The sequence below is a fragment of the Pinus tabuliformis genome, chromosome 4_1 (genome assembly GCF_031772625.1).
Source record: "Pinus tabuliformis cultivar Carrire ecotype Pingquan chromosome 4_1, CPIR1, whole genome shotgun sequence".
NCBI lineage: Eukaryota > Viridiplantae > Streptophyta > Pinopsida > Pinales > Pinaceae > Pinus > Pinus tabuliformis.
Window position 1 is genome coordinate 148,052,294 of NC_142303.1, and position 27,688 is coordinate 148,079,981.

Genomic DNA, 27,688 nt, shown 5'->3' on the forward strand with positions numbered 1-27,688 from the left:
CTTCTTCCCATCATTGGAAGAACTGGATTCGGAAAGAGAACCCTTCTCCTTCCCCTTCTTTGCTTTGGCAGCCAAAGCGCAATTTTCTTCATCAGATGCCTTTGATGAAGATCCGTCCCTGGTATTCCGCCTGATCTCCTCTTGCACAAGATCCGACCAAAGTCTCTCCCATCTTGGAAATTTCTCCCGACCATTGACAGAGTCCTGATAGGAATGCCAACTCTTCGGAAGACCAAGGAGAGCCAAGCTCACCAAGTCCTCATCATCGACAGTCACCCCCACACTTCCCAACTCATCCCGGCATTGAATGAACTTCGTGAGATACTTGGGCATACTGTCTCCATTCTCACACTTAATGTTTCTGAGTTTATCCTTGAGTGCCAACTTCCTCTGGTCGCTCTTGCTTTGGAATAAATCTGTCAACGCTTTCCACATCAAGTATGGAGAAGCCTTTCCATGCAGGCTGGACACAATGTGATCCTTCACGCCCTCCAACAGAATCCTTTGACACTTTGCTGTCTTCTTTTGCCAAACCTCAACGTGAGAAACATCAGTAGGCTTTTGGACCTCAGCATCTATGAACTCCTTCAACCTATTGTCATCTAACACCACCTTGATCCTGTCTTTCCATGCAATATAATTCGAGCTGCCCTCAAGGGCATACTCCAATCACAATTCGTTGAAAGACATTTCAACTTTGACACCAAGAAAACACTGCTGCAAATTCGAATTCCACTAGCTCAAAACTCAACCGCTTCTGATCTAAAATTCGTGAGAACAAAGTATTTCTCGTACAGAGATTGACTGTATGGGATTTTACCGGATATCTCACCTTCCAAAAGAAGGATGAATCCAGAGGCTACCTGGTCCAATTACAGACTCTGCTTGAAGAAATAAAATGTAATCACTTTTTGAATAATAGATCTGATGATCAACTCTGCTCTGATACCATGTAGAAATTTTGAATAATATAACACTTATTCACAAAGATTATCATGATTATACACTATTTGCGGAATGCATGCATAATACATAACCTCCTCTACTATTGATCATCAATTTGCAATATTCAGAAACAATCGCATGCGCACATTGAAGCATCAATCGCACATATCAACACAGTATATCACGGGGAAAGCATACAGCTGAAAACCCCCAACTATCTGTATATTATATTGATTGAGAACATGTAACAATACACAGTACAATACTCCTCGCAAGTACTCAGTACTATCTCCACCTGTTACACACAAACTAGCTCAGACCTGAATCAATCATAGGTTCAAATCTCCTCTGCTGCTTGCCTGCCTCCACTGCGCAATCCTGCATGAGAATGGATGAGAATGGCTGATCCAAACTCGTATTTCCCTTGGCTGAACCACGCAATCCTCATCGGCAATACTCAATCCATTGATTGTGCAAATCTCATGCACAACTATAGTCACAACTGACAGCTGTCTTGCCCTTTCACTCACCTTTAACACTTGTCTCCACTGAACTGTCCATGCACTGAGTTAACTGATGTATTCTTCAGTTGCTTTATGAGTTAATAATTAGTGAATTAATTAATAATTAATTCACATCACTCATCACTAGTGTATTCTGCAGTTAGACTAAATACAACTAGTTCAACCAAGTCAAACTGAACACAACTCCATCAACTCCTCAATCAACTCCACCAAACTCAATCACTTGAGTTCTAACTGAAGTCCATCATGCAATAGCTCAACCGGCCCATAAGAAAAGCGTATTTCCTTCTGGCAGTTGCATGTGCCACATCCGTAGCTAGAACTAAAGTGCTCCAAGAGGATAAGATAATGTTTATAGTCCAAATATTATTAAGAGCTAATAATATTCGACTGTTCTATTTTTAGCCTGGCAGTCTAAAAATAGACTCTGCCCATATGTCTAAAAATAGAAGTCCATCTATTTTTACCAACATGACCAATCATCCACAAATAGCATCCTGCAACTCATAGACCATGATCCATATGTCTAAAAATAGACATAGTCTACAAATAGACTTTGCGCCAAAAATAACATACGGGCCCACTTAGTGAAGGCGACTCCTTTCCACTAAGCTCCATCATCTTGTTGCATTTTCAACATTTTGAGCGTTTCTGGAGCCACCTGGTATATATATATATATATATATATATATATATATATATATATATATATATATATATATATATATATATATATATACATACATACATACATATATATATATATGTATATATATATATATATATATATATGTATACATACATATATATATGTATACATGTATGTATACATATGTATATATATATATATATATATATATATATATGTATACATATATATGTATATATATATATATGTATATATACATATATATATATATATATGTATATATACATATATATATATATATATATATATATATATATATACATGTATATATACATATATATATACATATACATATGCATATATATACATGTATACATGTATACATATATATATATATATATATATACATACATATATATATATATATATATATATATATATATATATATATGTATACATACATATATATGTATACATGTATGTATACATATGTATATATATATATATATATATATATATATATGTATACATACATATATATATATATATATATATATATATATATACATATATATATATATACATGTATATATACATATATATATACATATACATATGCATATATATACATGTATACATGTATACATATATATATGTATACATATATATATGTGTGTGTATATATATATATATGTGTGTGTGTGTGTGTGTGTGTATATATATATATCTATATATATCTATATATATATATATATATGTATGTACATATATATCTATATATACATACATATATAGACCCCATTTCCATAAGGTAACAATGAGAGTCAGGTCATCACAGTAACTACCTCCTTCTACTCTTAGTTTGGGCTAGGGTTAGTAGGGGATATGTTACATTGCCCAAATTTGTTTTGAAGACTCATGAGTCTTTAACAACCTCTAAGGGAAATCCAAGGCACTGCTTCCAACCAAGAACCCCCTCAAAAGCAAAGCATAAGGGTGGCCAAAGGCCTGGTTTTTCTAACCTTATCAAGAAAGACAAAGAGATGACCATGGGCTAAATCCTCAACTTCTCTCAACCAAATAAGCTTCTCCCTGATCCCTTGGGACTACAACTTCACTCTTTAAATTTTTAACATTTACAAAACAAAGAGTCTAGTACACTGGATTTCGTCAAGAGGGACCAAATCCTCTTATGCAGAAAAGAACTTTCCAACCTTCTCATTTCGAATAGTGAGACAGTCTTAACTGCTCTCATACCATAAATACCCAAGGTCCATTCACAAAAACATAATACATGAAGAGCCTTAGGCTCATACCAACATGTGCATTCCCTTCACACATCATTCCTCTCATAACTGTTATAGGCAACATCATTCCTTGTTTCTTGCAACATTGTTTTGATCAAAGATTTTGTGCCTTGCATATATAACGCTTGTACTTCGTGAGCCTTCTATTTTTAAAACACCCGCAATAATGGTACAAATGTTAATCTTTCATATGGAATTGAGCTTGCAAACACTATGCAATCTATGTTAATGCTCGAGTTTCTACAAGTAAGAGAAAAATATTCAATGACAATATTTTTAATTATTTATATTTTTGTTAAATATTTATGGAATTTTTAGTTGCTCTTTTCCTTTCCTTCTTGTTGGATGCAAGATGTGTAATAGATATAAGCTCCTTTCCTTCTAGTTGTCCCCTTGTCAACGTTAACAAACTAGACAAAAAGATTTCGCAAATGGTTTCCAAACATGAATATTGTTATTTATATTGGCAATAATGCAAGTAGAATGGTATGTTACATACATGCATTAAAGTAGTTATGGTTTGTTTTGGTTGCACTCTTTGGCAAAATATATTATTGAAACTTGACCATTACTTCACGATTTGTTGATCTACATTAACCCACATTCATATGCCTTTTAGTTGCTTTTCCAGTTTAATGTGGACCTGGGCAGCTATCCCGAAGAATAAGCTTCTAGGAACGTTACAATTGGAACTGTAGTGGAAGCATAGTGAAAAGACGGTTGGTGACAAGGTGTAGTGATTATGACTCATGAAACAATGGATGAAATACATGTTTATTTTCCTAGTATAGACTTCCCACTTAATTTGCCTTTTTTACCTTCGATATAGTATGTTTTTTGACCTAAAATATGAGACAATAAGAAAATATAAGCCATTTTTTTCTATCTTGTAGGTGAAAATGAAAGACTAATATTAAAAAGAAGAGACTTGTGCCTTTGTACAGATTGGGTCAACAATATGCGAACTTTGATTAAAGAAGCACTAGATGTGGTTGCTACCCAAGTTTTCGATGACAAAAAAAGGGATTGCAATCTATGACAATATCTAGGAGATGTTGGAGTGCAATCCACAAGCAACAAAAAAGAACATCATGCATGAATTGCTTTATGATTTGAAGTGTAAATCTTCAAGAGAGCAAAAGCACACTAGAGAAGCTAGCTCTTATGGTAACAAGTTGAAATTGTAAAAAATGAGGAGCTAGTTAAAAGACAAAGAGAAATTGTGAAGAACTTGTAAAAACCAAATGAATCCAATGCCTTCTCTAAACTTGAGATATCAAAATGAATTCAATTGACTATGCAAATGTTATTGATATAAATTGCTAACAATTTTGAGCTCTCTATAAAAGGAAGCCAAGTTCAAGATGAAGCTTACTAACAAACTCTGCTCAATCAAGTTGAGAAGTTGAGAGGATGATATATGTGTGAAAGCATGACAAGGACATTATGTTTGTTTAACTTAAATCAAGTATGACAATGATGTTAAATTGTGCACATAATATTGCTTTGTAATCTATATGAGTTGAACCATAATTAAGACATTTTATATTAATTTATAAATTTAGTTATTGTGTATAAGGCTATAACATTAATATTATCTCAAATTGCATCAATAGACATATAGTTATCTCATCTCACTTTTATCTACAATTACATGTTATATGACCTAAGTATTTATCTATTTTATAAGATGAATTAATTATTTAGTCGAGAGGCTCATTTTACAACCCAGTGTGATGTGTAACAATGTACGTCCGTCATCAAAGTTGCAATTTTGCTAATGTCGACCAAAATAAAATTTTTAAAAATCTAAAAATTAAAAAAATTAAATAACTATACAAAACATATAAATAATGTGGACACATAAATTTTTTGCACGTGAAGAAATTGGAATTGAATCCCTCTAAACTCATGTTAAATCTGTATTTAAGATAGATTTATGTTGATTAAAAATTATATAAAAAAATTATTTGTTAGATGCTTAGTTATACAACTTATTGCAATTTTAGAGTATTTCATATTTATCCTAAAAATATTTTCGAAGCTATATATCAACATTATTGAGCACTAACCAAAAATATTTTCCTAGCACTTCTTGTAACCATATGAAATAGCCTTAATAGACAACAAAGTACTCAATTCAATGCAAAACCTTATGGGTAAAGGCATATGCAATGGCATTTGTTGGATAGCATCGCACTTAGTTATAACCATTAAGCTGATAAAATTATTCGAAAACCCCACGGTCCATGGGTAAGGGTGGCTAGAACCAACACGTGACCGTGCCCCTCAGGTTAACTCATCCAGAAGAGCAAAAACACAAGTTCCGAAGCACTAAAATGAAAAACCCTAGCCCTAGTGTTAGAGCTTCTCTTTTGTATACTCTATTGGAGAAACCCTACCAGGGGCGTTTGTTTTATTCATATAACAGAGTTTCTGCACCGACGGTTTTGGACAGAAGAAACCTTCCATCTTAGCTTTTAGGTTTTCATTTACCATTACCATTAGCAGAGCATCAATGGCGGCCACTGCAGCAGCTCGTCCTCTGGTTTCAGTGCTAAATGTTGAAAGCGAAGGCGCAGAAGGGGGCAGCGATGCCGTTCCCCTTCCGGACGTGATGAAGGCGTGCATCAGGCCCGACATTGTCGAATTCGTGCACGCAAACATGGCAAAAAATAAACGCCAACCCTACGCAGTCAGCAAAAAGGCGGGTCATCAGACTTCCGCAGAGTCATGGGGAACGGGGCGGGCGGTTTCCCGAATCCCCCGTGTTGCTGGAGGCGGAACGCACAGAGCTGGCCAGGGAGCCTTCGGCAACATGTGTCGTGGCGGACGGATGTTCGCTCCCACGAAAATCTGGCGAAAATGGCACCGGAAAATCAACTTAAACCAGAAAAGACATGCGGTGGTTTCTGCCCTAGCGGCCTCTGCGATCCCCGCCCTTGTCATGGCTCGAGGTCACAGGATCGAGTCCGTCCCCGAGCTGCCGCTGGTTCTCAGCGATGGCGTCGAAGGGGTCGAGAAAACCTCAGCTGCTCTGAAGGTTTTGAAGAAGGTGGGAGCTTTTCCTGACGTCGAAAAGGCCAAGAAAAGTCACAGTATTCGTGCCGGTAAGGGTAAGATGAGGAACAGGCGTTATATTTTACGCAAAGGTCCTCTGATTGTTTATGCCACTGAAGGGGCCAAGCTTGTTAAGGCTTTCAGGAATATTCCAGGTGTGGAAATTGCTTGTGTCGATAGATTGAATCTGCTGAAGCTTGCTCCTGGTGGGCATTTGGGTCGTTTTATTATTTGGACAAAGTCTGCTTTTGAGAAGCTTGATAGTGTTTTCGGGGGTTTTGAAAAGCAGTCCCTGCAAAAGAAGGGATACGTTCTACCTCGTGCGAAGATGGTCAATTCGGATCTGGGTAGGATTGTGAATTCTGATGAAATTCAGTCTGTTGTGAAACCCATCAACAGGGAAATCAAGCGGAAGCCGCTCAAGAAGAATCCACTTAAGAACTTGGGTGCTCTTCTGAAGCTCAACCCGCATGCGAAAACTGCCAGACGAATGGCGCTTTTGGCTGAGGAACAGCGTGCGAAGGCCAAGAAGGAGAAGCTTGACAAGAAGAGAAAGGAACCAAAGGTATGTGGATGGATTTTTCTTCCTCTCATTTTTGCTGGTACCTCGTCGTTTGAGTCTGGATAGTGAAAAGTTAAAACTTAACATCCTTGAGCGAATCTCTGGTTAAACTCCTAATATTTGTTTTTCTCTCTCTTTTTTTTTTCAATTTTAATATAATAGGACATCTTCACCACGTAGATTTCAAAAAACAGAGGCATAGTTAGTATGAGTCCGGGCAAAAGCTTATGAACTATTCCTTGTGATGGAATGTCTCGTCTGATTAGATTTGAGGATTGTTTTTTCTCCTTTTTCTTTTCGCAGTAAATTTCTTGTTACTAAAGAAGGTGCGTTACTCTTCAGAATATCAAGATTTACACCCAGAGGACCCTCTACCAAGGGCTATCCTTTTCATCAAAATGACCCAGATACGGTCTCGGCGGTGAAGGGAACATTAACATGAGGCCCACTATTGACATCATCTCCACAGTATCCCAAAGTCAATTTAGTACACCCACACCTCTTAAAGATTCCGTCATCTGCATTATCACAGGGTTTTTGCCCGCTGGGTTTTGAACCTGGACCATTATCATTGCAAGCTGACCTCTTAAAGATTCGGTCATCTGCATTATCACAGGGTTTTTGCCTGCTGGGTTTTGAACCTCGACTATTATCAATGCAAGCTGCAATTTTGCTACTAAACCCTCGATAAGTGATGATTCTTCTTTTATGTGGAATTGTATCCGCCTTTCTTTTTCTGTTCCTAGGTTCTCTTTTCATGTTTTTCTGTCATAACGTGGTGTTCATCTTATATATTGCTAGTTTCATTTTGAGGGAGAGGGGCCTTTTATTCTTCTTTTATGTGGAATTGTATCCGCCTTTCTTTTTCTGTTCCTAGGTTCTCTTTTCATGTTTTTCTGTCATAACGTGGTGTTCATCTTATATATTGCTAGTTTCATTTTGAGGGAGAGGGGCCTTTTATTTCCAAGTATATCTACCTCAAAGAAAAATTATTTTTCAAATATAATTCAAGACGTTCTTTAGGCAAAATAAAATGAAGAAATTGGATGAACAACTTATTTTACTATTTCAAGTTCGTTGGATTGTCTTATCCACAAGCTACATGATAAATACAATGAATTGATTTTCCTTTGGGGATACTTTGATGACAATTAGAGCCAGATATTCATGTTCAAATATTATTGTTTTAGAATAAGTTTTGGATTTTTGTAAGTTATTGAAACAAATATAGCTCAAAAATTCATAATAAGTGTTGTCAAATTTTTTGATCTGTGTATAGGTTGACAATGTGTAGACTTAGTTGTTCACCTTTTCTACACCTAGGTGCATATCAAGCACTTAAAGGTGTGGCCCACATGAGCCCATTAGGGGGATGTGACATGTTGTAAGAACAACCTTTTCTACACCTAGGTGCATATCAAGCACTTAAAGGTGTGGCCCACATGAGCCCATTAGGGGGATGTGACATGTCGTAATTGATTGCTAACAAGAACATGTTGGTAAATACAATAGAGAAGGATAAGCATAATGCATTCCATTATACATCATAGAGAGGTTCACATAGAAAGGTTCACCTACCTAGAGCATTCTTTTTCATAATGTGGTTTGTGGGAGCAAATCCATTGTCCTAGTCACAACATACCATTCACCTTGCCCATATATTTGGTGATAGTTCTAATTTTGATTGTAACATAATCATTGATTGGACAATATTTTGCTATTCTTTATGAAAGTGTTCTTGACTTGTGGCTTTTAGAACATTTGAAAGGCAACAATTTTAGTTCTGGAGTCTAGGGAGATATAGGAGAGAATTTCATACCATTGATCACATCCTAATCCCCTTGGTGTACTATTTTGGAAGCTATACACAATGGTATTCTAAAGTTTTTTGTTGTTTTGTTGACTTCATAAATTCCTTTAGCTTAATTCCCAAACCTTTGTTGTTTTAGCAACTACAAGAAATCAACTTTGTGAGTTCCTCATTATTGATATCACGAGGCTTTATGAGTTTGTGTGGGCCAATTTGTCAACCCTATTGATTTTGTTGACATTATCATGAGTTTTTGTTGATGAGAGTACTTCTGGAGAATTGTGTGTTGCAATCAGTGTTTCACCCAACGTTTCGGGTGAACCCTTCACCCATCTTCACGGGCTTGTTGTTGATGTGAAGAGTGATTGACCTCTATAAATAGAGGATGGTGTTGGGAAATAGTTGTTACATGATGAAATTAATAACATATAGGAAAATAAAAGAATATTTGAAAAAGGGCTAGATTAAATAAAATTGAATTAGTTGAAAAGGTTAATTCAAGGGAGAACACAATTTATTATTATTATTATTATTAAGATTTTTCGATTAAAAATATTAAAAAGAATTTTTTTTGGTCAAAAGAAATTAATAAAGCTTTGAAAAATATTTAGGAATAATGGATAATAGTAATCATTAAAATATAATATTCAATGAAATAAGGATGTTAAAATTAGATTAATAAAGGAATTAAAAGACTTGATTTTAGGCGGAAGAATATTGCAATTTTAAGTCTATAAAGAATAATTAGGAAAGGAAATTAAAAGAGAACTAAATTAAGTTAAATATAATGACTAATCATAATTAAAGGATAACAACTTTTTGTCTATGGGGTATTGGATACACAATGATCGGGTGAAGAATATTGCAATTTTAAGTCCATAAAGAATAATTAGTAAATGAAATTAAAAGAGAACTAAATTAAGTTAAATATAATGACTAATCATAATTAAAGGATAACAACTTTTTGTCTATGGGGTCTTGTATAGACAATGATTGGGTGCTCTCTTAAGGCACTCCTTGATTTGAAGTCACCGGTTCAATTCCTTGCCCCGATCTGGGTGATATATTGGACATGATGAAATGTAGTCCTACCAAGCTTACAAAAAAAGGATAATAAATTTTTAATTAAAGAATATAAAAAAGGAAATTATGGTCAAAAGGAAGTAATGAAGCTTTGAAATGATTAGGAATAATGGATTATAATAATCATATAAAATATACAAATTAAAATATTAAGTTTGGTAAAATTAAATTAACATAAGAATTAATAGAATTAATTAATGTCAAGAATTTAGTTTATAAACACTAATAAGGAAAAGAGAACAAATTAAATTAAATTAATATTTATTATTAACTATATTTAAAAAAGGAGAACTAAATTAAATTGAATTAAATTTAAATTAATTTAAATAAATTAAATTTTAAATAAACAAAAATTAAATTAAAATGAAACAAGAGAGCAAATTATAGGAACATAGAAGGGGAACAATCTAAAGGGGGAACATGAAAGACAAATTAAAGGTAGATGGGAGGGAACAGTCAAAAGGGATCAGCGAGGGAGGAAAACAAGAATGAGAGGAAGAAAAGGAAAGGGAGGGAAAATGTTAAAAGGGGTTGGAACTTGAAACTAGGGGGCTTAAGGGCAGGGTTTAGAGGACAAGAAATGAATCATGGGTTTCCAGGACTGGCTTAAATGATATCTGTCATCCCGATTAAAGTTTAGTGTGTTTTTTAATTTCGAGGGCTTCCCTAATTACTTGGTTGGTATGAAAGGGCGTAGAGACTAAGATTTTGGTTTTATCAAAACTAATAGGATGCTTGGTATTATGGGAATGCTCGACAATGGTGGATTTAACAATGCAGATATGGCAGATGTCAATCATATGTTCTTTGAGTCGAGCTTTGAAGGATTTACTCGTTTGTCCTATGCAAGACATTTCATAGGAGCAAGGGAATTCATAGTCTTCGAGGTCTAGCATAGGTAGGGTTATTGGGATGGTTTTTAGGTTGGGGGCGGAGAGCAAAATGAAAGGCTTTGGAAATATGCGATAAGGAGTAATCATTGGATTTAAGGGCTTTGGTTAGATGGTATTTTTCTTTGGGAAAGGATTGAGAGGAGGAGATCCGAATGGCTCTTGAAATAAGGGTTTTAAGCACAACAAACTTTTGAGTAGGATGATGGTGGGAGTCGACATGAAGGTATATATTGGTATGGTTTTTCTTTTGATAGACTTGGTGAGAGAGGGAGCCATCAGGGAGGTGAGAGGCAAGGACATCAAGGAAGGGAAGGGAATGGTTCTCTTCAAGTTCCATTGTGAACTAAATGTGAGGGGCAATGTGGTTAAGATGTGAAAGGAAACATTGAAGCTTAGGAAGACCATTGGACCAAATAACAAAAATGTCATCAATAAACCACTTCCAGGATTTAGGTTTTAAGTGGAAGGTATCTATGGCTAAGGTTTCAAAGTGCTCCATAAAAATGTTCACCACAATGGGTGAAAGGGATGAACCCATGGTTGTGCCTTCGGTCTACTCGTAGCAAATGCTGTCAAAGGTGAAAAAGGTGGTGGTAAGGCAAATTTTGATAAGGTTGAGGGTTTCAGAGTCAACCATCTTGGAAATGAGATCAATGGCTTTAGGGATAAGTATTTTGATAAATAAGGAAACAACATCAAAGCTAACCATGATGTTGTTTTCATCAAGTTTGAGGTGCTTGATTTGTTGGATGAAATCAAAGGAGTCTTTAATGAAGGAGGAAGAGTGACCGAAAAAGAGATGAAGCTTTTTGGCAAGGAATTTGGAGAGGGCATGGGTGGGACCTCCAGTAGTGCTGACTAGAGCTCTAAGGGAAATGTCCTTTTTGTGAATTTTATGTAGACCATAGATCCTAGGGGTAATGGCGTTAAGGGGAATAAGAAGCCTTCTGGATGGTAGGTCAAGGGATGAAGATCTAATGGTTTTTGTGACTTTGCTGGTCACATACTTGAGGGACATGAAAGGGTGTCTCTTTTCCTCTTTGTTTCAGATATACATTGATGAATTTGAGAAATTCCTTAGAAAAAACACACGTGGAGGATGGATGACCCTTTGCTATGTATTGATTGCGATGCTTTTCTTATGGTGTGGTCCTTTAGCTTCCTCTCTGGAAGGCTTGAAGACACAATTGGATTCCCTAGCTCGTTTTTGTGAACGTTGTCAAATTATGTTCAACCCTAACAATTTTATAATTTTTATTACTTCCAAGGACATTCTCTAGGTTTTGCTTCTTCAAAGGGGACTCAATTGAGATTTCTACCACCTACACATACTTTTGGGTTCAATTTACTGGTCCCACACTTAACCTAAAGTTGGCCTCAATCATGTGTTTGTAAGGGCTATGATCTCTTTTTATGCACGAGCAGTGGTGTTGTTAAAATATGCTTCGAGAACATCTTATTGAAGACACATCCTTTTCACGTGGTCACAAAATGCACTTTATTGCATCGTTCAAAGACTGGGGCTGCAATTTCAAGGCTCATGGATTAAGGACATGTAGAGAGTAGCCTTCACTAGCTATGAACCCTAGAGACTTGGTTAGGGGTTTAGAGGAGATACAATATTTGGCTTTTTGTTCCTTCGAGGAGCTTGCTTCTTTTACCTATTATGGGCAGATTTGATGTTGGAAGCATTGAGGCCTCCTTGTTTTCTAGGCTGTTAGTATTCTCTTGATCTACTCCCAATTTACAATACTTCTTTGATGGTACTTTAACCTCCCCAAGTAATAGATTAATAAATCAATGAAAGAGGACATCAATTGACTCAAACCTATGCTATCCTTTTTTGTGAGTTCTTGCTGATTGTTGATGGTCTCATTGTTCATCATGATTGCATATGCCAACAAGTTTCTTGGGTCTTAGTATTCCCCCTGATCAGTTAGCCTAGATCTCACAATTTGCATGTCAATATGAATCACTAGATTATACAAGAAGTTGGTATTTAATTGCTTTGCTTTCTTTCATTTTTAGGTAACCCATTATGTGATCTAAGGGGAATTTCACTACTTACTCAGAGATTTTTGTAGGGGTCTTGTTCTCATTTTATGTTACTTGGAGTAGAGAAGCTTCATCTTGTACATTTGACAGTCCATTGTTTTTAGGCAATGTGCCTTACAAAGGCCTTGAAGTCTTACTTACCTCCTCTTAGCCCCTCTTGAACACAAAAGGCCTGGAGTGTTTCGGCGAAAGACCACACCATCTTATTGTTCTCTGCAATTGTTGTAGAGGGATTTCCACCTTTCCTTGTACTCACGGTTGAGTTCATGAGCAAATGCTCATCACTAGGTTTCTTTTATCCCAAGGGAATTTGTTTGCATTGGATGTCAGGGGATGTAAAGTAAGGGGTTATTGATGACTTCTTTCAACCATGTCCTCTTGATCTTGGCCACTCTTTGTAGGACACTATAATGCTGATCTCTGGCATGTGTGGTGGTGGAAGACGATGGTTCCTATTCTGATTCTGATGTTTGCCAAGATGTTGATCTTCATGGCCTCCATAGTCTTGTTTTTTTTTTTTTGGAGTACCTTTCATGGTGCAATTTTGTCACTCAGATACTCTTTTCTTTTGGAATATTATCTAATTCACTTTTAGGATTACACTTTTCAGGCCCCCCTTTCCATATCTCTCACTGTCTTCTTGTTTTTATTATCTAATTCACTTTTAGGATTACCCTTTTCAGCCCCCCCTTTCCATATCTCTCACTGTCTTCTTGTTTTTTCTTCTTTCCTTCAGGCTTCACCTAAGATGTTGACTGTCTCGTATATGCTTCAGGCACTCCTTTGTTGCTATTATATGTTCTTCCAAGTCCCATTGACCTGCAGGCTATTATGTCCACTCGTTTACAAATATAATTTTATTCAATTTCATGTTGGAAGCATCTTATGTCTCAATTTCAAGGAATGACAATGTATAATTCACCATGTTATAATCCATCTTGTTGTGAAGTCAGCCCCCCCTTGTTGCATGGTAGTTCTTTGTTCAGGTGATCGACAGTTATTTTTCTGCCAATAATATTGTATAATTTGAATTTCATTCCTAAAAATGGCATGTAAATTGTTTCTTATCCTGTTATAAAACAAGCTTCAGCATGCTAAATGTCTTTAAATAGAAGAATAAGCGGTATCTCAACTAGGGCAATGCATATAATGATGAAATCATGGCTGTTGTAGCAAAGTTGAAGGTATTGCTGAAAACAATGACAAAATAAGTGATTGTCAGTGCACCTTACTATTGCAATGTTGTTTGAAATAAATTTTTAGTAGTTTTGTTAATCTTTTACAGGATAAAATAATAGTTGCATACGAATATCTAAATATGTAATAAAAGGGGGGTGCTCAGAGTTTAGAGAAGGATATTGTCAATAGTACAAATAAGTGAATAACCTTTCGGAGGTACAAGTATGTCAGCAATGATGAGGCTTCTTGTGATTGAAATGTCACATGAGTGTAGTGGAAGCCCTATTCATGACAAAATTAATGAACATTGGAAACTAAATCTCTCTGAATGGCAAGGATAAAGGCCACTTTTGTCATGATTTATCAAGATTTCTGTTTACTGTCGACAATAAGGAAAGGCTTTAGTCATCAAGGTTTGTACATGAGTTAGAATAGACAAGATGTCATTAGTTGAAAACAGTGTTTAATAGTTTGCCCTCAGCTGTATGATATCTGTTCCATATCTTGAAGGTTTGGTAGTACATTTGCACATAAATTACATTTACAGGAAAGACATACTATTTCATTTACCCAGTTTATCACCATGCCTAACTTCCAATTACCTTATCCAATATGGATAGTTTTGGATGTTTATTCAGTAAAATGTGATGAAGTTAGGGCCATTGATTGCTTTGGATGACTATTTGGTAAAGCATGATAAATTTAGGCTGAATTGAAGCAATTTGTCCACTTCTGAGTTTGCCCCTGTGCTACTCTGGCCATTGCACAATGCAAATATAATTCCCTAAACTTTATGGCTGTGAAGACCTCCAGATGCCTTTCAAGCTTCCACAGACTAGCATATGTCCAAACTACATCAAATACCCATGCATTTGGAACTATTTATTGTGAACTTAATTATCACATCTCTATTTAAATATCATGTTCTCATGATTTGTTTCATAATTTTTGTTTACTACCACAGTGATTTCAATTGTTGTTCTTGAGAGTTCATGTGACTTGCATTAATTTTGTAATTTTAAGAGCTTTTGGTTTATGGTTATCTCAGTATGATCTATATTGAAAATTTCTGTATGGGGAATTTAGATTTACCCAAGGCCTGTTGTTATCGAGTGTAAAATCCCATGAAAATTTCCATTGCTATGGTAGATCATTGTCTTATATTATTCTCCCGTGTATCCTTGCCATTGCTAATCAACGAATGTTTATGATTTCAAAAGAGGGATGCATGGTTGTTTCAATAAACTCAGATCACATATCCCTTAGATGGCATCGTAACATTGTTATTTTTAATTCCTATGTTCTGCTATTTATGATATATTTCCTAGTTTTTTGTATTCACTTCTTGTCTGTTCTTTTTCATAATCTTGTTCCTGGCCTCTTGTATTCACTCGTTGTCTGTTTTTCATAATCTTGGATAGGAGTAACTGGTGTTTTAGCTTAGTACTGGCGTTAAGAATCTATGTACTTATATTTTAGCTTCCTGGCTTGCAGGAAAACAAGGATGAAATAAAGGCAGCAGGAAAAGCTTGGTACAAAACCATGGTTTCAGATAGTGACTACACGGAGTTTGAGAATTTCTCTAAATGGCTTGGCGTGACACAGTAAAGCAAGTTGGTCCATAAGAAAATGAATTTTATCATTAGTTGAAATCAAGGGTAGTCTTTGGGTTATGAGTAATTACGCTGGTAATCTAAATTTTGTTTCTGACAATTACAGTAGAGTTGCCTTTGTGATTTTGAATTTTTATTGCTAATATTTTTTCAATTTTAGCGTTCTATTTTGACGGTGAGCCAACCATTTTGTAGTTGCTATATTCTGTAGTGTCAGGTCCTTGGTGTTTATGACTATTTATGATAAACAAAACAGTGGCTGAGATCCTTGCCAACTTTTTAGATTTATGTTTTGGAGTTAATACATAGTGTATCTTTACTTGTGTCTTTTGGAAGTACAATCTATGATAAAAATTTGGTGTCTGAGATCCTTTTGAACATTTTAGATATTTGTTTTGAAGTTAAATACATAGAATATATAGCTAGAGGCATTCTTGAAATTGTAACTTGGTCATGCTTATGGTACATTCTGGTAAGTATATCGCTTGAATTTGTGTTGTAAATCATGGCATTGTAGAATTGCTATCTTATCGTTACCATACGCTTCTGTGTCCATCTTTGCGTTATAGATTGTGATTGCTGTAGGAGTAAATATTGATGTTAAATACTTGAGATTCATTGTATTATTGCTCTGAGACAACCATGAAATACCGTATTGTATGGAATTTACTAGTAACAAACCATAGTTGCTGTATACATGGACCGATATCTATATGATAGTATGATGTGAAAAATTCCATCTTGAAAATAAATTAAATGTCTGAGCCAACCATGTTGTAGCTGTGTGATATCCTGTAGTATCAACGCCTTGGTGAGATATCTGTCATATTCTGTAGCGTATAGCAGGTACAAAATGTCCACCATTTATCACTATTTATGATAAAAATTCAGTCTGTTCAATTGCAATCACTTTGTTCTTTTTAGTTATTTGTTTTGGAGTTAATACTTTGTTTTTCTTGTGCCTTTTGGAAGTACAAATGATAAATTTGATCATTTTCAAAATGTATATTTATTTTGGAGTAAATACTTTGTATGTCTTATCTTGTGTCTTTTGGAAGAACAAATTGTAAATTCATAATTGTCAAGGGCATTCTCAAAATCGTAACTTGTTCACGCTTAGTGTGCATTCTTGAAAATCTATCTTTTGAATCTGTAATTATTGTCAAGGGCAATCTCATATCGTAACTTGTTCATGCTCATGGTCCATTCTTGTAAATCTGTCTCTTGAATTTTTAGTGTATTGTTTATTTAAATGATGAACATTATACAATTGTGGTCATGCCATTACCATATGCTTGTGTCTTTACATTTATAGATCGTGATTACTGCAGGAATTAGATAAATGTGAGGCTTGAAATTCACTGTATTATTTCGCGAGAGGACCATGAAATTCACTGTTTGGTATTAACAAGTAGAAACCATACATGTCTTACACGTACTGTCTCTATATAGAGAGAGTATGGTGTGAAAAGAATGTCTTTGAAAAAAACCAAATATGGCTCAACTACGGGAGCATAAATCTTGCATATACACGAGCGTAGGGCAGAAAAGTGTGGATGATACATGTTGCAAATACAAGAAAGTATTCTGCAGGAAATTGTTAGATGTTTCTTGCCTTTTAGGTTGGAATGTGGCAATATTTTGTTTTGTTTTGTTCAAAATGTGTTTTTGAATGTATAAATGGCTTCAGTGTTCTGAAACCTTGAAAAGTCCTGGAATCACTTTGAATGCTGGAGATTCAATAGCTGAAACTTAAAACTTGAGATTCCAAATTATTGAAACCTTGAAAAGCCCTCGAAGCACTTTGAATACTGCAGATTGCATAGCTAAAACTTGAAACTTGAGATTCTAAATGCTATCCGGATTTTGGACAAAATTGAAAACGTGCTCGAGAAAGGGAAAAAACGTCTTTACAATTAAACTTCGCACAAATATATGCCATATGATAATATGTGGAATTGAACATGGTCACCTAATTGTATTTTTCATAATATATGGTCGAATATGGCCTTCTGTCTCTGGATTGGCTGTGAATCAAGTTTGACATGGAAACAACTTTCATATATTGAGTATATAGTCATACAAGATACAAGTTCTTGTAGTTCTTTTACAAATTGACTGTGAATCAAGTTTGACATGGAAACAACTTTCATATATTGAGTATATAGTCATACAAGTTTTTTTACAATATGGTCAACGATGCATGTGTATATTTGATATACACAATTGATTGAGTTGAGAGGCTAATTCAACAACCCAATATGAGGGTGATGTGTAATTTTGTCTATGTTCAACAAGGAGTTGACACCTCTCTTAAAAATATTGACTATAATAAAAAAAATGAAAATGCAATGTAATTGTCCATTCATCGAAATTAATTAGAAGTAACTTGTTTAAACTTGTGAAATCGGGTTTGTCCTCCCCCCATGTGCCATGAATCACACAAATTAGACAATTTTCTAGGCCATGTGTTTGATTCTCGTGTCCAGTGTGTCATGGAAAGTAGGATTCTTGTGTCCAGCGTGTCCGACGTGTCTTGGAGTACATACATCTATCATTGTCGAGAGTACACCCATTTATCATTGCTGAATATTGTAGATGCACAATTTGCCTTTTCATTCATCATGTTGAAGAGTTTGAGGGAAGTCGTGATTGCTATTGGGGCCATGGTTATTTCAGAGTTTTGGTCTTTTTGGAGGAAGACAGATCAAACAACCTCAAAAAGAGTCAATGACACAGTTTTAGATGATGCTTGGTGGAAGTGGGTAGATCTCACTATTAAGATCATGGACCCTATCATTGCTTTGCTATGGTTTGCGGATACAAACCAACCCATCTTAGGAGAGGTTTATGAGTGATGAGATTCTAAGTTCCTCTATAAGAACAACCATTCACATAGTCATGGGTATGATATGTGCGATTTACATATTAAACTAAATATCTTATTAACACTAATAAATAGAATTAATTTATTTAGAATAAAACAAAAAAATGTCTCTTTACTATTAGAATTGTTAGTGTAAACTCTAGAAAAAAACTCTTTCATATTCATCTGATTTATCCTCCATCCCATGAATGGAGATAAATATATAATTGCTCTAATAGAAGTGTACCTAGAAATTGGAGCAAATGTCTTGTCATTGTCCGCCCCTTCTTTTTGGAAGAAGCCTCACCACATACCTTGCTTTGAACTTCTCGATGTGGTCATCTGCAACATGCTTGATTTTGTAGAGCCACTTAAAAGTTGATTTCCTCTCTGGTCTTGGCACTATATTCCAAACATCGTTCTTCATGATAGAGGTGTACTCTTCCACGATGGAATCTTGTCATACCTATTAGTTTGTTGCCTCCAGAAAACTGGATAGATGGGAATCAATGATGCTACTCATCAATGACATGTAAGTAGGAATTTTTTGTAAGCCCTACTTTCCCTAAATGTACTCATAGGAGCCCCTAAGATGCTCTCGAGCATCCCTCAATCTCTATGTGAACCATAAAGGTCTCTTAACACTGGAAGGGGATAATGTTTCCTCCCCCTCACCTAAAGGTTGTCATATTGAACTTGAAACTGTTGGTGTCTTTGGTGACCTTGACTCAACCCTCTATAGCATATAGTGTTGTCACTGATGATGACGAGTGTCATTGATGTCAAAAGGAATGTTTGAGATGATAACAATATCACTCATGAGGCAAAGGAAGTAGTATGACAACTGAATATCTTATATACCCTCATTAGATGATGTTAAAGAGAATTTGAAGTTTATTGAGTTTTTGACAAGGTTATGATGCCTTAATGAATCCATACACAACATGGTTGCATAGGCTTCATTGAGACCTTTCCAACGGTATGTCCTACTCTGAGAAACTCCTCCCAGATGAGAAGTTATGGCAATTTGAAAATTAGTATTAGTGAGGGGCTAAAACTATAGGGTAAAACCACATAATATTAATTGGTTAAATAGTGGGCACCTTCAGGCAAAATCTACGATAGAGGGAAATCTAACATGCAAGAACTTTAACATTGTTAAAATTTTGAGGACATTTTCACTGATCAAATGAATCTAGTAGTTGAATGAGAAATTGTGTAGTAGATGACATAGCTTGCACGATGTTTCACATGGGTCGCTGAGATGTCCCATAGGGACATGTGGCAACTTGCTATTGGCCATAAATGAAGATGTAGACAAGATGACAGATGACAACATATGGTTAGGTGATTTTTCATCCCCACACAGTGAACAAATGACATCATCAAGTGATGTGGCGCTTGTTGGGTGCGTGTTATATTCTTTCCATGACTAGTCGCACGCATGGGAAGGGGGGGGGTTAAGGAGGGCAGTAGCCCGCCTGTATGGGGTTCGGGGTAGCACCCCGTGAATTTTTTTTAGACCCTATATTAGGTGGGCGGACCTACCTATGGTTTTGTGCATGGGTTTCACACATGGTTTTGGGCATGATGGTTTTCTGCCCATGGTATTTTGTAGATTCGGTCAAGGCAAATACGGTTATGTTCTAATCCAGAGTTAATGGATTGGGGTTTATGAATGCTTCGACATGTATATATATGTATTGTAACATTGAAAGGAAAATAATGAAAAATCAATCTGGTAGTCTGATTTGATAATCACCCTATGAGTGACCTCAGTTAAAGATTTATTGAATAAAGGTATTACAGACTCATGTGCTGGTGTGTGTCTATGTTATTTAGGCAACAGATCGATCAGATTGCAAATACACAGACACTTGAAGTGGAAAGACAACAGGAAAATACAGTGAGCAAATACAAGAACACAAGAAATTAATAAGGAGTTCACCCTATCCTCGAGGGCTACATCTCCGGTCCAGCTCTCAGTGGTGGTCTTATTTTATTGTGTCTTAAGTAGAGAATTACAATGCAGGAGCTAAATATGAGTCTTCTAAAACAGATTTGCTTGGCAGGGTGGTTCTTGGATTCCCCAAGCCACTGGAGTGCACAGAACCTTTTGCCTACCAGCTCTTTGATCTCTCTGGTATGACAGATCCTCTCGGGGATGGCTTGAATCTCTCAAGCTCTCTGGTGCTCGACGTTGCCTTTGGTCAGCTCGGCTCTCTGTCTTATTTATACTTTTCTTTGCTTCACTGTCTTCTTTGCTTCTCTGTCCTCTGTCTTCGGTTCTTCCTCTCCGCGTTCCGGTTCCTCCCTGTTTTTGCTTTACCCGTGCATGGGTTTAAGGCCATTCGTTCCCATGGCTGTTCAATTCTTCTTCCACTTCCCGTCGGATCGCTTACTACAGCTGCGCTTGGAGTTCCCTGTTCAGCGTCATCATCAGGCTCACAGGGAATGGCCACATGTCCTCCTACAAACGGCGGCAGCCTGCTTCGTCGGTTCAATTCTTCGGTTACGTCGTAGAATGAGTCTTCCGCCACCTTGGTGGTCAAAGCGGACCTCAAATTCTTTTAAATCGCGGCTTATTCCCTCGTTAAATCCGGTCTTGCGGTCGGGTGTGATGTCGACCATCCAATCTGGACCCCTAGATCCAACGCCATATACTCATTTCGCGCGGTTGACTTGCTCGATCGTTAGCACGCGATGAGCGACAATTTTCTCTCTCCTCAGCTTGCCACACGTCGATCACTGAGTGGGATCGCTCCGATTTCACCAAAAATGCTTACCGCCTAAGGATCCCCCGATCAATACTGCCGGTTTTGGAGCGGGTCCCGCCTTTGTCCTTTAACCTTTTTCGCCTTTTGTCCTTTGGTTCTTCAGCTCTCCACGCAACCAAGCACTCGGGGCTTCTCCATTTTGAGGGTTTTCGCCCAGCGATGCGCGCTAATCGCGCATCAAAAAATCCCTCTGTTTCCCGATTCGGGCCTCCCAGGGGCTAATTTCGCCTCCCGCGCAGTTTCCATCGGCCCCGGTCAGCGCGCTTTGACCGAGGTCCTCGTCGTTCCACACTCGCTGCCAACTGCCACTGGTTTAGAGGTGTTTTGATCGCTGTTCTGAATTCTTTGATGTCTGTCCCGACCTGGTACAACGATGGTTCTTTTGATTATTCTTCATGGATCCAATTCGGATCACGACCTTCCCACTGAAAAGCTTTTGGACCACCAAAAGTTGGTTTTTAAGCATCGACTAAGTGAGGGTATTGTTTTCTCACTTGCCCAATCTCAATCCACTTTGCACTGCTTGACTTTGAACCTTTGAGCCCAACTTTGAGGTACTCAACATCTCCCCTGCGCGTTGTCTTCACCTTCCTATCCAATACTGTGCCTTCCTGCAATTCATTAAGATATTCAGGTAGCAGGTCATCTATAGAAGGCAATTGACTTTGCTTTTCAGGGTCCTCAATCATTGAAGGCTCAAAAAATCTCAAGCATTCTGCATTTACGACTGAGTAGATGTGCATGTAAGCTGGTAGATCAAGGTGAAAAACATTTTCACAAATCTTCTCAAGTATCTTGAAGGGTCCATACCGGATAGACTTTAGCTTCTTACCTTCACCTTGCATCCTGTCCTTGTTGATATACATCGATACCTAGTCACCAACTTGAAAACTATGCTCCATCCGATGCTTGTCATGCCTAGCCTTGTACTTGGCTTGGCTCTTTTCCAGTTGTTCCTGTACTGCCTGGTGGATCTCTTGGATCTGTTCAATGAACCTAGTTGCCCTGTCCACATCACTGTGTCCATCAACCATGGTATCTTTACCAAAGACAAAATCCAAAGGAGACCTTGGTGTGAAACCAAAACAGGTCTCAAAAGGAGATCTTTGTGTAGAAGAATGTTTTGCTCTGTTGTAAGCATGCTGCACATAACACAAATGTTCATCCCAAAGCTTAGGATGTTCGCTGCAATGTCCTCTCAGTAACTGGATCATTGTCCTGTTAACTACTTATGTCTGGCTATCAGTTTGTAGATGAAAAGCTGTGCTTTTCTTCAGTTTGGTGTCCATCAGTTCCCACAGACTTGACCAAAACCTACCCACAAATCGGGTGTCTCGATCAAATATAATAGAAGTGGGTAATCCAAAATGAACCCATACATGTTTAAAGAACAATTTTTCAGTATTTTCAGTTGTAATCTATTTATTACAAGGCATCAAAATACACATTTCACTAAACTTGTCCATAACAACATATAGATAATCATGACCTTTCCTAGATTTAGGTAGTCCTCCAACAAAATCCATGGAAACACTCTCCCAAGGGTGAGAAAGAACTGGCAATGGAGTGTACAAGCCTAGTTTTCTGCTACTGGGCTTGCTTTTAGCACACACAGTACACCCTCTTACATATCTAGAAACTGTCTCATTCATTTTCTGCCGATAACAAAACCTTTGCAGCTGTGCAACTGTTTTACTTACCCCAAAGTGACCTGTAGGAATTTACAGGGTAAGTTCCTCAGACAGAACACCAAAGGACACCGCTCACAAACAGATCACAGATCAATACACCAGTGATTTTGACATGGTTAAAACCCTCAAAGAGGGAAACAGTCCACGACCTGAGCCAACGCGGCCACTTCAGGCAATTTATTAATAAAAGAATGAAAATTTACATAAGATTCTCTCATGGATGGGTTAACCTACAAATGACCCTCCATGCTCTTTAAATAAAGATCATGGACTAATCGGGTGTTAAGCCACAGATCAAGTGTTGATAATACCGAGGAGAGAATGAACCGTCGGATCACTACATATCGTGACCGTCAGATTGTAAATTACAAAATGTACATAGTAAAGAAACACACTTTACCTAACTCTATACTAGACCAAGTTATACTTAACTACTTCCTATGTGTTGGAATATCCTAACATCTCCCCTTAAGAACAACTTGGGATAGGATTGAAGGATTTACAAATATGACACGATAGGAGAAGGAAGGAGGCACTAGAGCCTATCCCCCCTTAGTGACAACTTCCTGAACTCCAACCATAAAATCAAAGTTTAGTGAACTTCGCCTCTGTGAGAGCCTTTGTAAAGATGTCCGCAACTTGATCATCTGTTGAACAATATTGCACTTCAAGAACATGGTCGTGGATGAGATTTCTGATGAAGTGCATGTGCAGTTCAATGTGTTTGCTGCGCTGACGTTGGACTGGATCTTTGCATAGTTGAATGGCACTTTGATTATCACACCAAAGTGTAGTCGGATGCTGCTGCTGAAAGCCAAACTCTGACAGGATCTGACGAAGCCACAAGGCTTTCTTACTAGCTTCTACGGCACCACGATACTCTGCTTCTGCTGAAGAAAGAGAAATGGCACCTTATTTCTTGCAAGCCCATGTAATAGGTCCTGAACCAAGAGTGAACACATAACCTGCAGTAGACTTCTGATCATCAGGGTCACCAGCCCAATCGGAATCAGTGAAACCAACCAATAGAGGAGATGCTTCGGCACTGTAATGAATCCCAAACTGAACTGTACCTCGAACATAACGACGTATTCTTTTAGCTGCTTTCCAATGACTTTCACGTGGGTTTTGCATAAACCGAGCAACAAGGCCAACAACAAAGGAAAGGTCAGGACGAGTATGGGTTAGATACAAAAGTTTTCCTACAAGTTGACGGTATAAGGTAGCATCAACTTCAGGAGAAGTACAAGTGACTGAAAGTTTGACTCTAGACTGAAAGGGAGAAGGCGCTGGCTTACAGTCTTCCATGTGAAAATGACATAGAATATCACATGCATACTTGGACTGGGAAAGGGAAATACCTTCCTTGGATTGCAAGACTTGAAGACCAAGAAAATAATGTAAGTGTCCTAAGTTTGTCATTTCAAACTTCCTTTTAAGGCTAGTCTTCACATGGTTTATAAGGTTGGGATCACTACCAGTCAGGATAAGATCATCAACATAAAGAACAAGAATGATAAGAGACTTGCCCACTTTCTTGGTGTAGACAGTATTGTCAGAATGACACCTAGAAAAGCCATTTTCTAAAAGAAAGTTATCCATTTTGGCATACCAAGCTCGAGGAGCTTGCTTGAGACCATAAAGGGATTTCTTAAGCCGACATACAAGGCTGGAGTCTGTTTGTATAAAGCCAATAGGTTGTTCCATATAGATTTCTTCATGCAAGTCCCCATGCAAGAAGGCGGATTTAACATCTATCTGATGGACTTCCCATTTGAAAGAGGCAGCAAGGGAAAGAACAAGGCGGATAGAGTTCATTTTGGCAACAGGGGAGAAGGTTTCAGTGTAGTCAATGCCTTCAACTTGTGAAAAACCCTTAGCAACAAGACGAGCTTTATGTTTATCAACTTTCCCATCTGGTCCATACTTGGTTCTGTAAACCCATTTGCATCTAACAAGTTTTCGTCCCTTTGGTAGAGGAACAAGATCCCATGTATCATTTGCCAATAATGAATGATATTCTTCATTCATAGCTGCTTCCCAATCTGGATGGCCTGAAGCTTCTGCAAAGGTGTCAGGATCATAATTCACTGAAGCTTGAGCCAGTAAAGAAGAGGCTCTATCAAACTGAGAACGTGTACGTCGCTGATCTGTAGGATCACCGGCAAGATCACCTGCTGCATCCCGAGTAGCACGGACCCATTTTGGAAGCTGAGGAGCTGAAGGAGGATCCTGAGAAGGTGGGGGAGGATTTTCATCCTCGCTTTCATCATCTGAAGAAGAAATATTTTCAAAAGTAGAAGAGATAGGGAGAGGTGGCACATCCGCCGAACTAGGCTCGTAGGCCGATATATTTTCAGCAAACTTTACATCTCTTCTAATGATAAAATTTTTGGACTTAAGTGGAATAAGTCTATATCATTTGACATCTTCAAAATATCCAACAAAAATACATTTTTCACTCTTCGGTTCTAAAGCTTTATGTTTCTCATCTGGAATATGGGCCCATGCTTCACTTCCAAAAACACGAAAGTGACTTACATCTGGTTTGATTGAGCTCCATGCTTCTTCTGGAGTGATATTCTTTAAAACCTTAGTAGGAGTGCGATTTATTATGTAATTTGCACAGTTAATTTCTTCTGCCCAATAATTAAGAATAAGTCCTTTAGATTGAAGCATACAATTAGCCATTTCCTTTAAGGTGCGATTCTTCCTTTCAGCTACACCATTTTGTTGTGGAGTATATGGAACAATATGTTGCATTTGAATTCCATTCTCAGTACAAAAGTTGATGAATTTGTTGTTAACATATTCTCTGCCATTATCAGATCTTAGCTTAAGAATTTGATGTCCAGATTGTTTTTCAACAAAGGCCTTAAAGGCCAAAAACATGTTAAATACTTCACTTTTGAGTTTTAAGAAGTATACCCAAGTGCCTCTGGAGAAATAATCAATGAAAGTTAAGAAATACTTGTAGCCAGAGAATGAAACAACTGGAAGTGGACCACATAAATCACTATGCACGAGCTGTAAAGGGGCTGAGGCGTGCCAAGAGGCACATTTTTCAAAACTATCCCGATGATGTTTTCCAAGTACACATCCGGAACAAACACTATCTCTACAAGATACCATTGGAAGACCTGTCACCATATTTTCTTTACATAGATTCTGAAGATAGCGATAGTTTAAGTGACCAAATCGCTCATGCCAAAGTTTGTTCACTTCGTCATTATGAGCAACAAATACTGAGGAAAGATTTGATGACCCAAAGTTGTGAAACTTATACAGCCTTGTAGAATCATCAGCAATGCCAGTAGCTAAAATCTATCTAGGATCTCTTAGGTCCTTAATTACGACATCATGAGGTGAAAATTCAACGATTTTACCTTCACCTGAATGGGCTATCTGATATACAGACAGAAGGTTGCAGGATAAGGTTGGAACACATAATGCATCATTAAACTAACCATTGTCTATATGAACAGTTCCAATCCTTACAACACTAAGAGATCTATCATTACCAACATATATATTTTTGGTGTTACAATCATTTAAAGAAGAAAACATGGATTTGTTTTTGGCCATGTGATAAGAAGCTCCAGAATCAATGAGCCACTCATGAGAATGAGAAGAAGAAGATACATTTAGTGCATATCCAGACCGAGATGCTTGGCAACCACATGCAGAAAGTGCCATTCCTGAAGATGAAGTTGAAGTTGAAGAGTGCTCCAAATGGATGTTATGCTTCTTCATTGCTGCTTCCAAGGATTCCATCTTCTTAAAGCATTTGGATTCTAAGTGGCCATCTCGATTACAAAAGTTGCAATGTCTATCAGTCTTCTTCCCTTTGTTTTTATTTGTCTTATCATTTTGTTGAAATAATTTTTCATTTTGAGGCTGAAATTGCTTAGGACCCTTGTTTGGTTTATGACCATTCCTTTTAGGATACAACTTTTTAGGATTCTTTGGATTTGGTTGCTGCTGGGCGGCTAACGCTTTCTTAGAAGAGTTTCCAAGATTAAGAAGACCAAGGTGTAAGAGTTTTTCTTGTTCTCTTATTAAAGAATCACAAAAAGAATCAAGGAAGGGGACTTGTAGTCTTGTCCTTGAGAAATGAAGGCTTCTCTTGTAGAATGGAAAGTGGAAACAAACACAGAGTAGGCTGGTCTCAACTTAGTAAGAATGGAATAGATAAGGTTACTATCTTCTTTCTTAACCTTAACACCTTTCAAGAGAAATCTAAGGGTCTTGAACTTGGACAAAAAATCTTCAATGCAAGAAAAATTATTGGGGTCCAATGTAAACAACTCATTTTCAAGTTGATGGGCTCTAAGTTCATTTTTGATTCCAAAAACTTTAGTAATCTGTTTCAATGCTTCATTAGGAGTATCAAGTTCTGCAATATGGAATCTAAGATCTGGAGAAATAGACATTCCTATCAACTCACGTGCTTGATCTTGCCTATTTTCCCATTTAGCTGCCTTATCTTCATCTTTCGATTTGGTTTCTTGGCCTGAGGCTATTCTGTAGAGACCTTTACTTCTAAGTAAATCCACAATGTAGGATCACCATTGGAAGTAGTTGGTGCTGTCAAGAATAACTTGGCATGGACTTTCCATTTTAACAGAAACTAAAGCTATAGATGCTGAAACTAAGTGTTCCAATGGAAAGATC

The 27,688-nt window shown here is 37.2% G+C and overlaps 1 protein-coding gene across 1 annotated transcript; it reads left to right on the forward strand.

Annotated features, from left to right (window-relative positions):
* The first annotated feature begins 5,779 nt into the window (after window positions 1-5,779).
* LOC149174630 (large ribosomal subunit protein uL4-like) lies at window positions 5,780-16,002 on the forward strand. Its single transcript, XM_089419364.1, has 2 exons — window positions 5,780-7,050; window positions 15,562-16,002. Exons 1-2 carry the CDS (start codon window positions 5,944-5,946, stop codon window positions 15,673-15,675), a joined length of 1,221 nt encoding a protein of 406 aa, XP_089275490.1. The 5' UTR covers window positions 5,780-5,943; the 3' UTR covers window positions 15,676-16,002.
* The last annotated feature ends 11,686 nt before the right edge of the window (window positions 16,003-27,688 follow it).

Excerpts from the sequence above, each read along its gene's own strand:
- LOC149174630 (XM_089419364.1), top strand. The coding sequence starts at position 5,944 with ATGGCGGCCACTGCAGCAGCTCGTCCTCTGGTTTCAGTGCTAAATGTT. Across the intron at positions 7,051-15,561 it reads AGAAGAGAAAGGAACCAAAG|GAAAACAAGGATGAAATAAA; the intron begins GTATGTGGATGG and ends CCTGGCTTGCAG.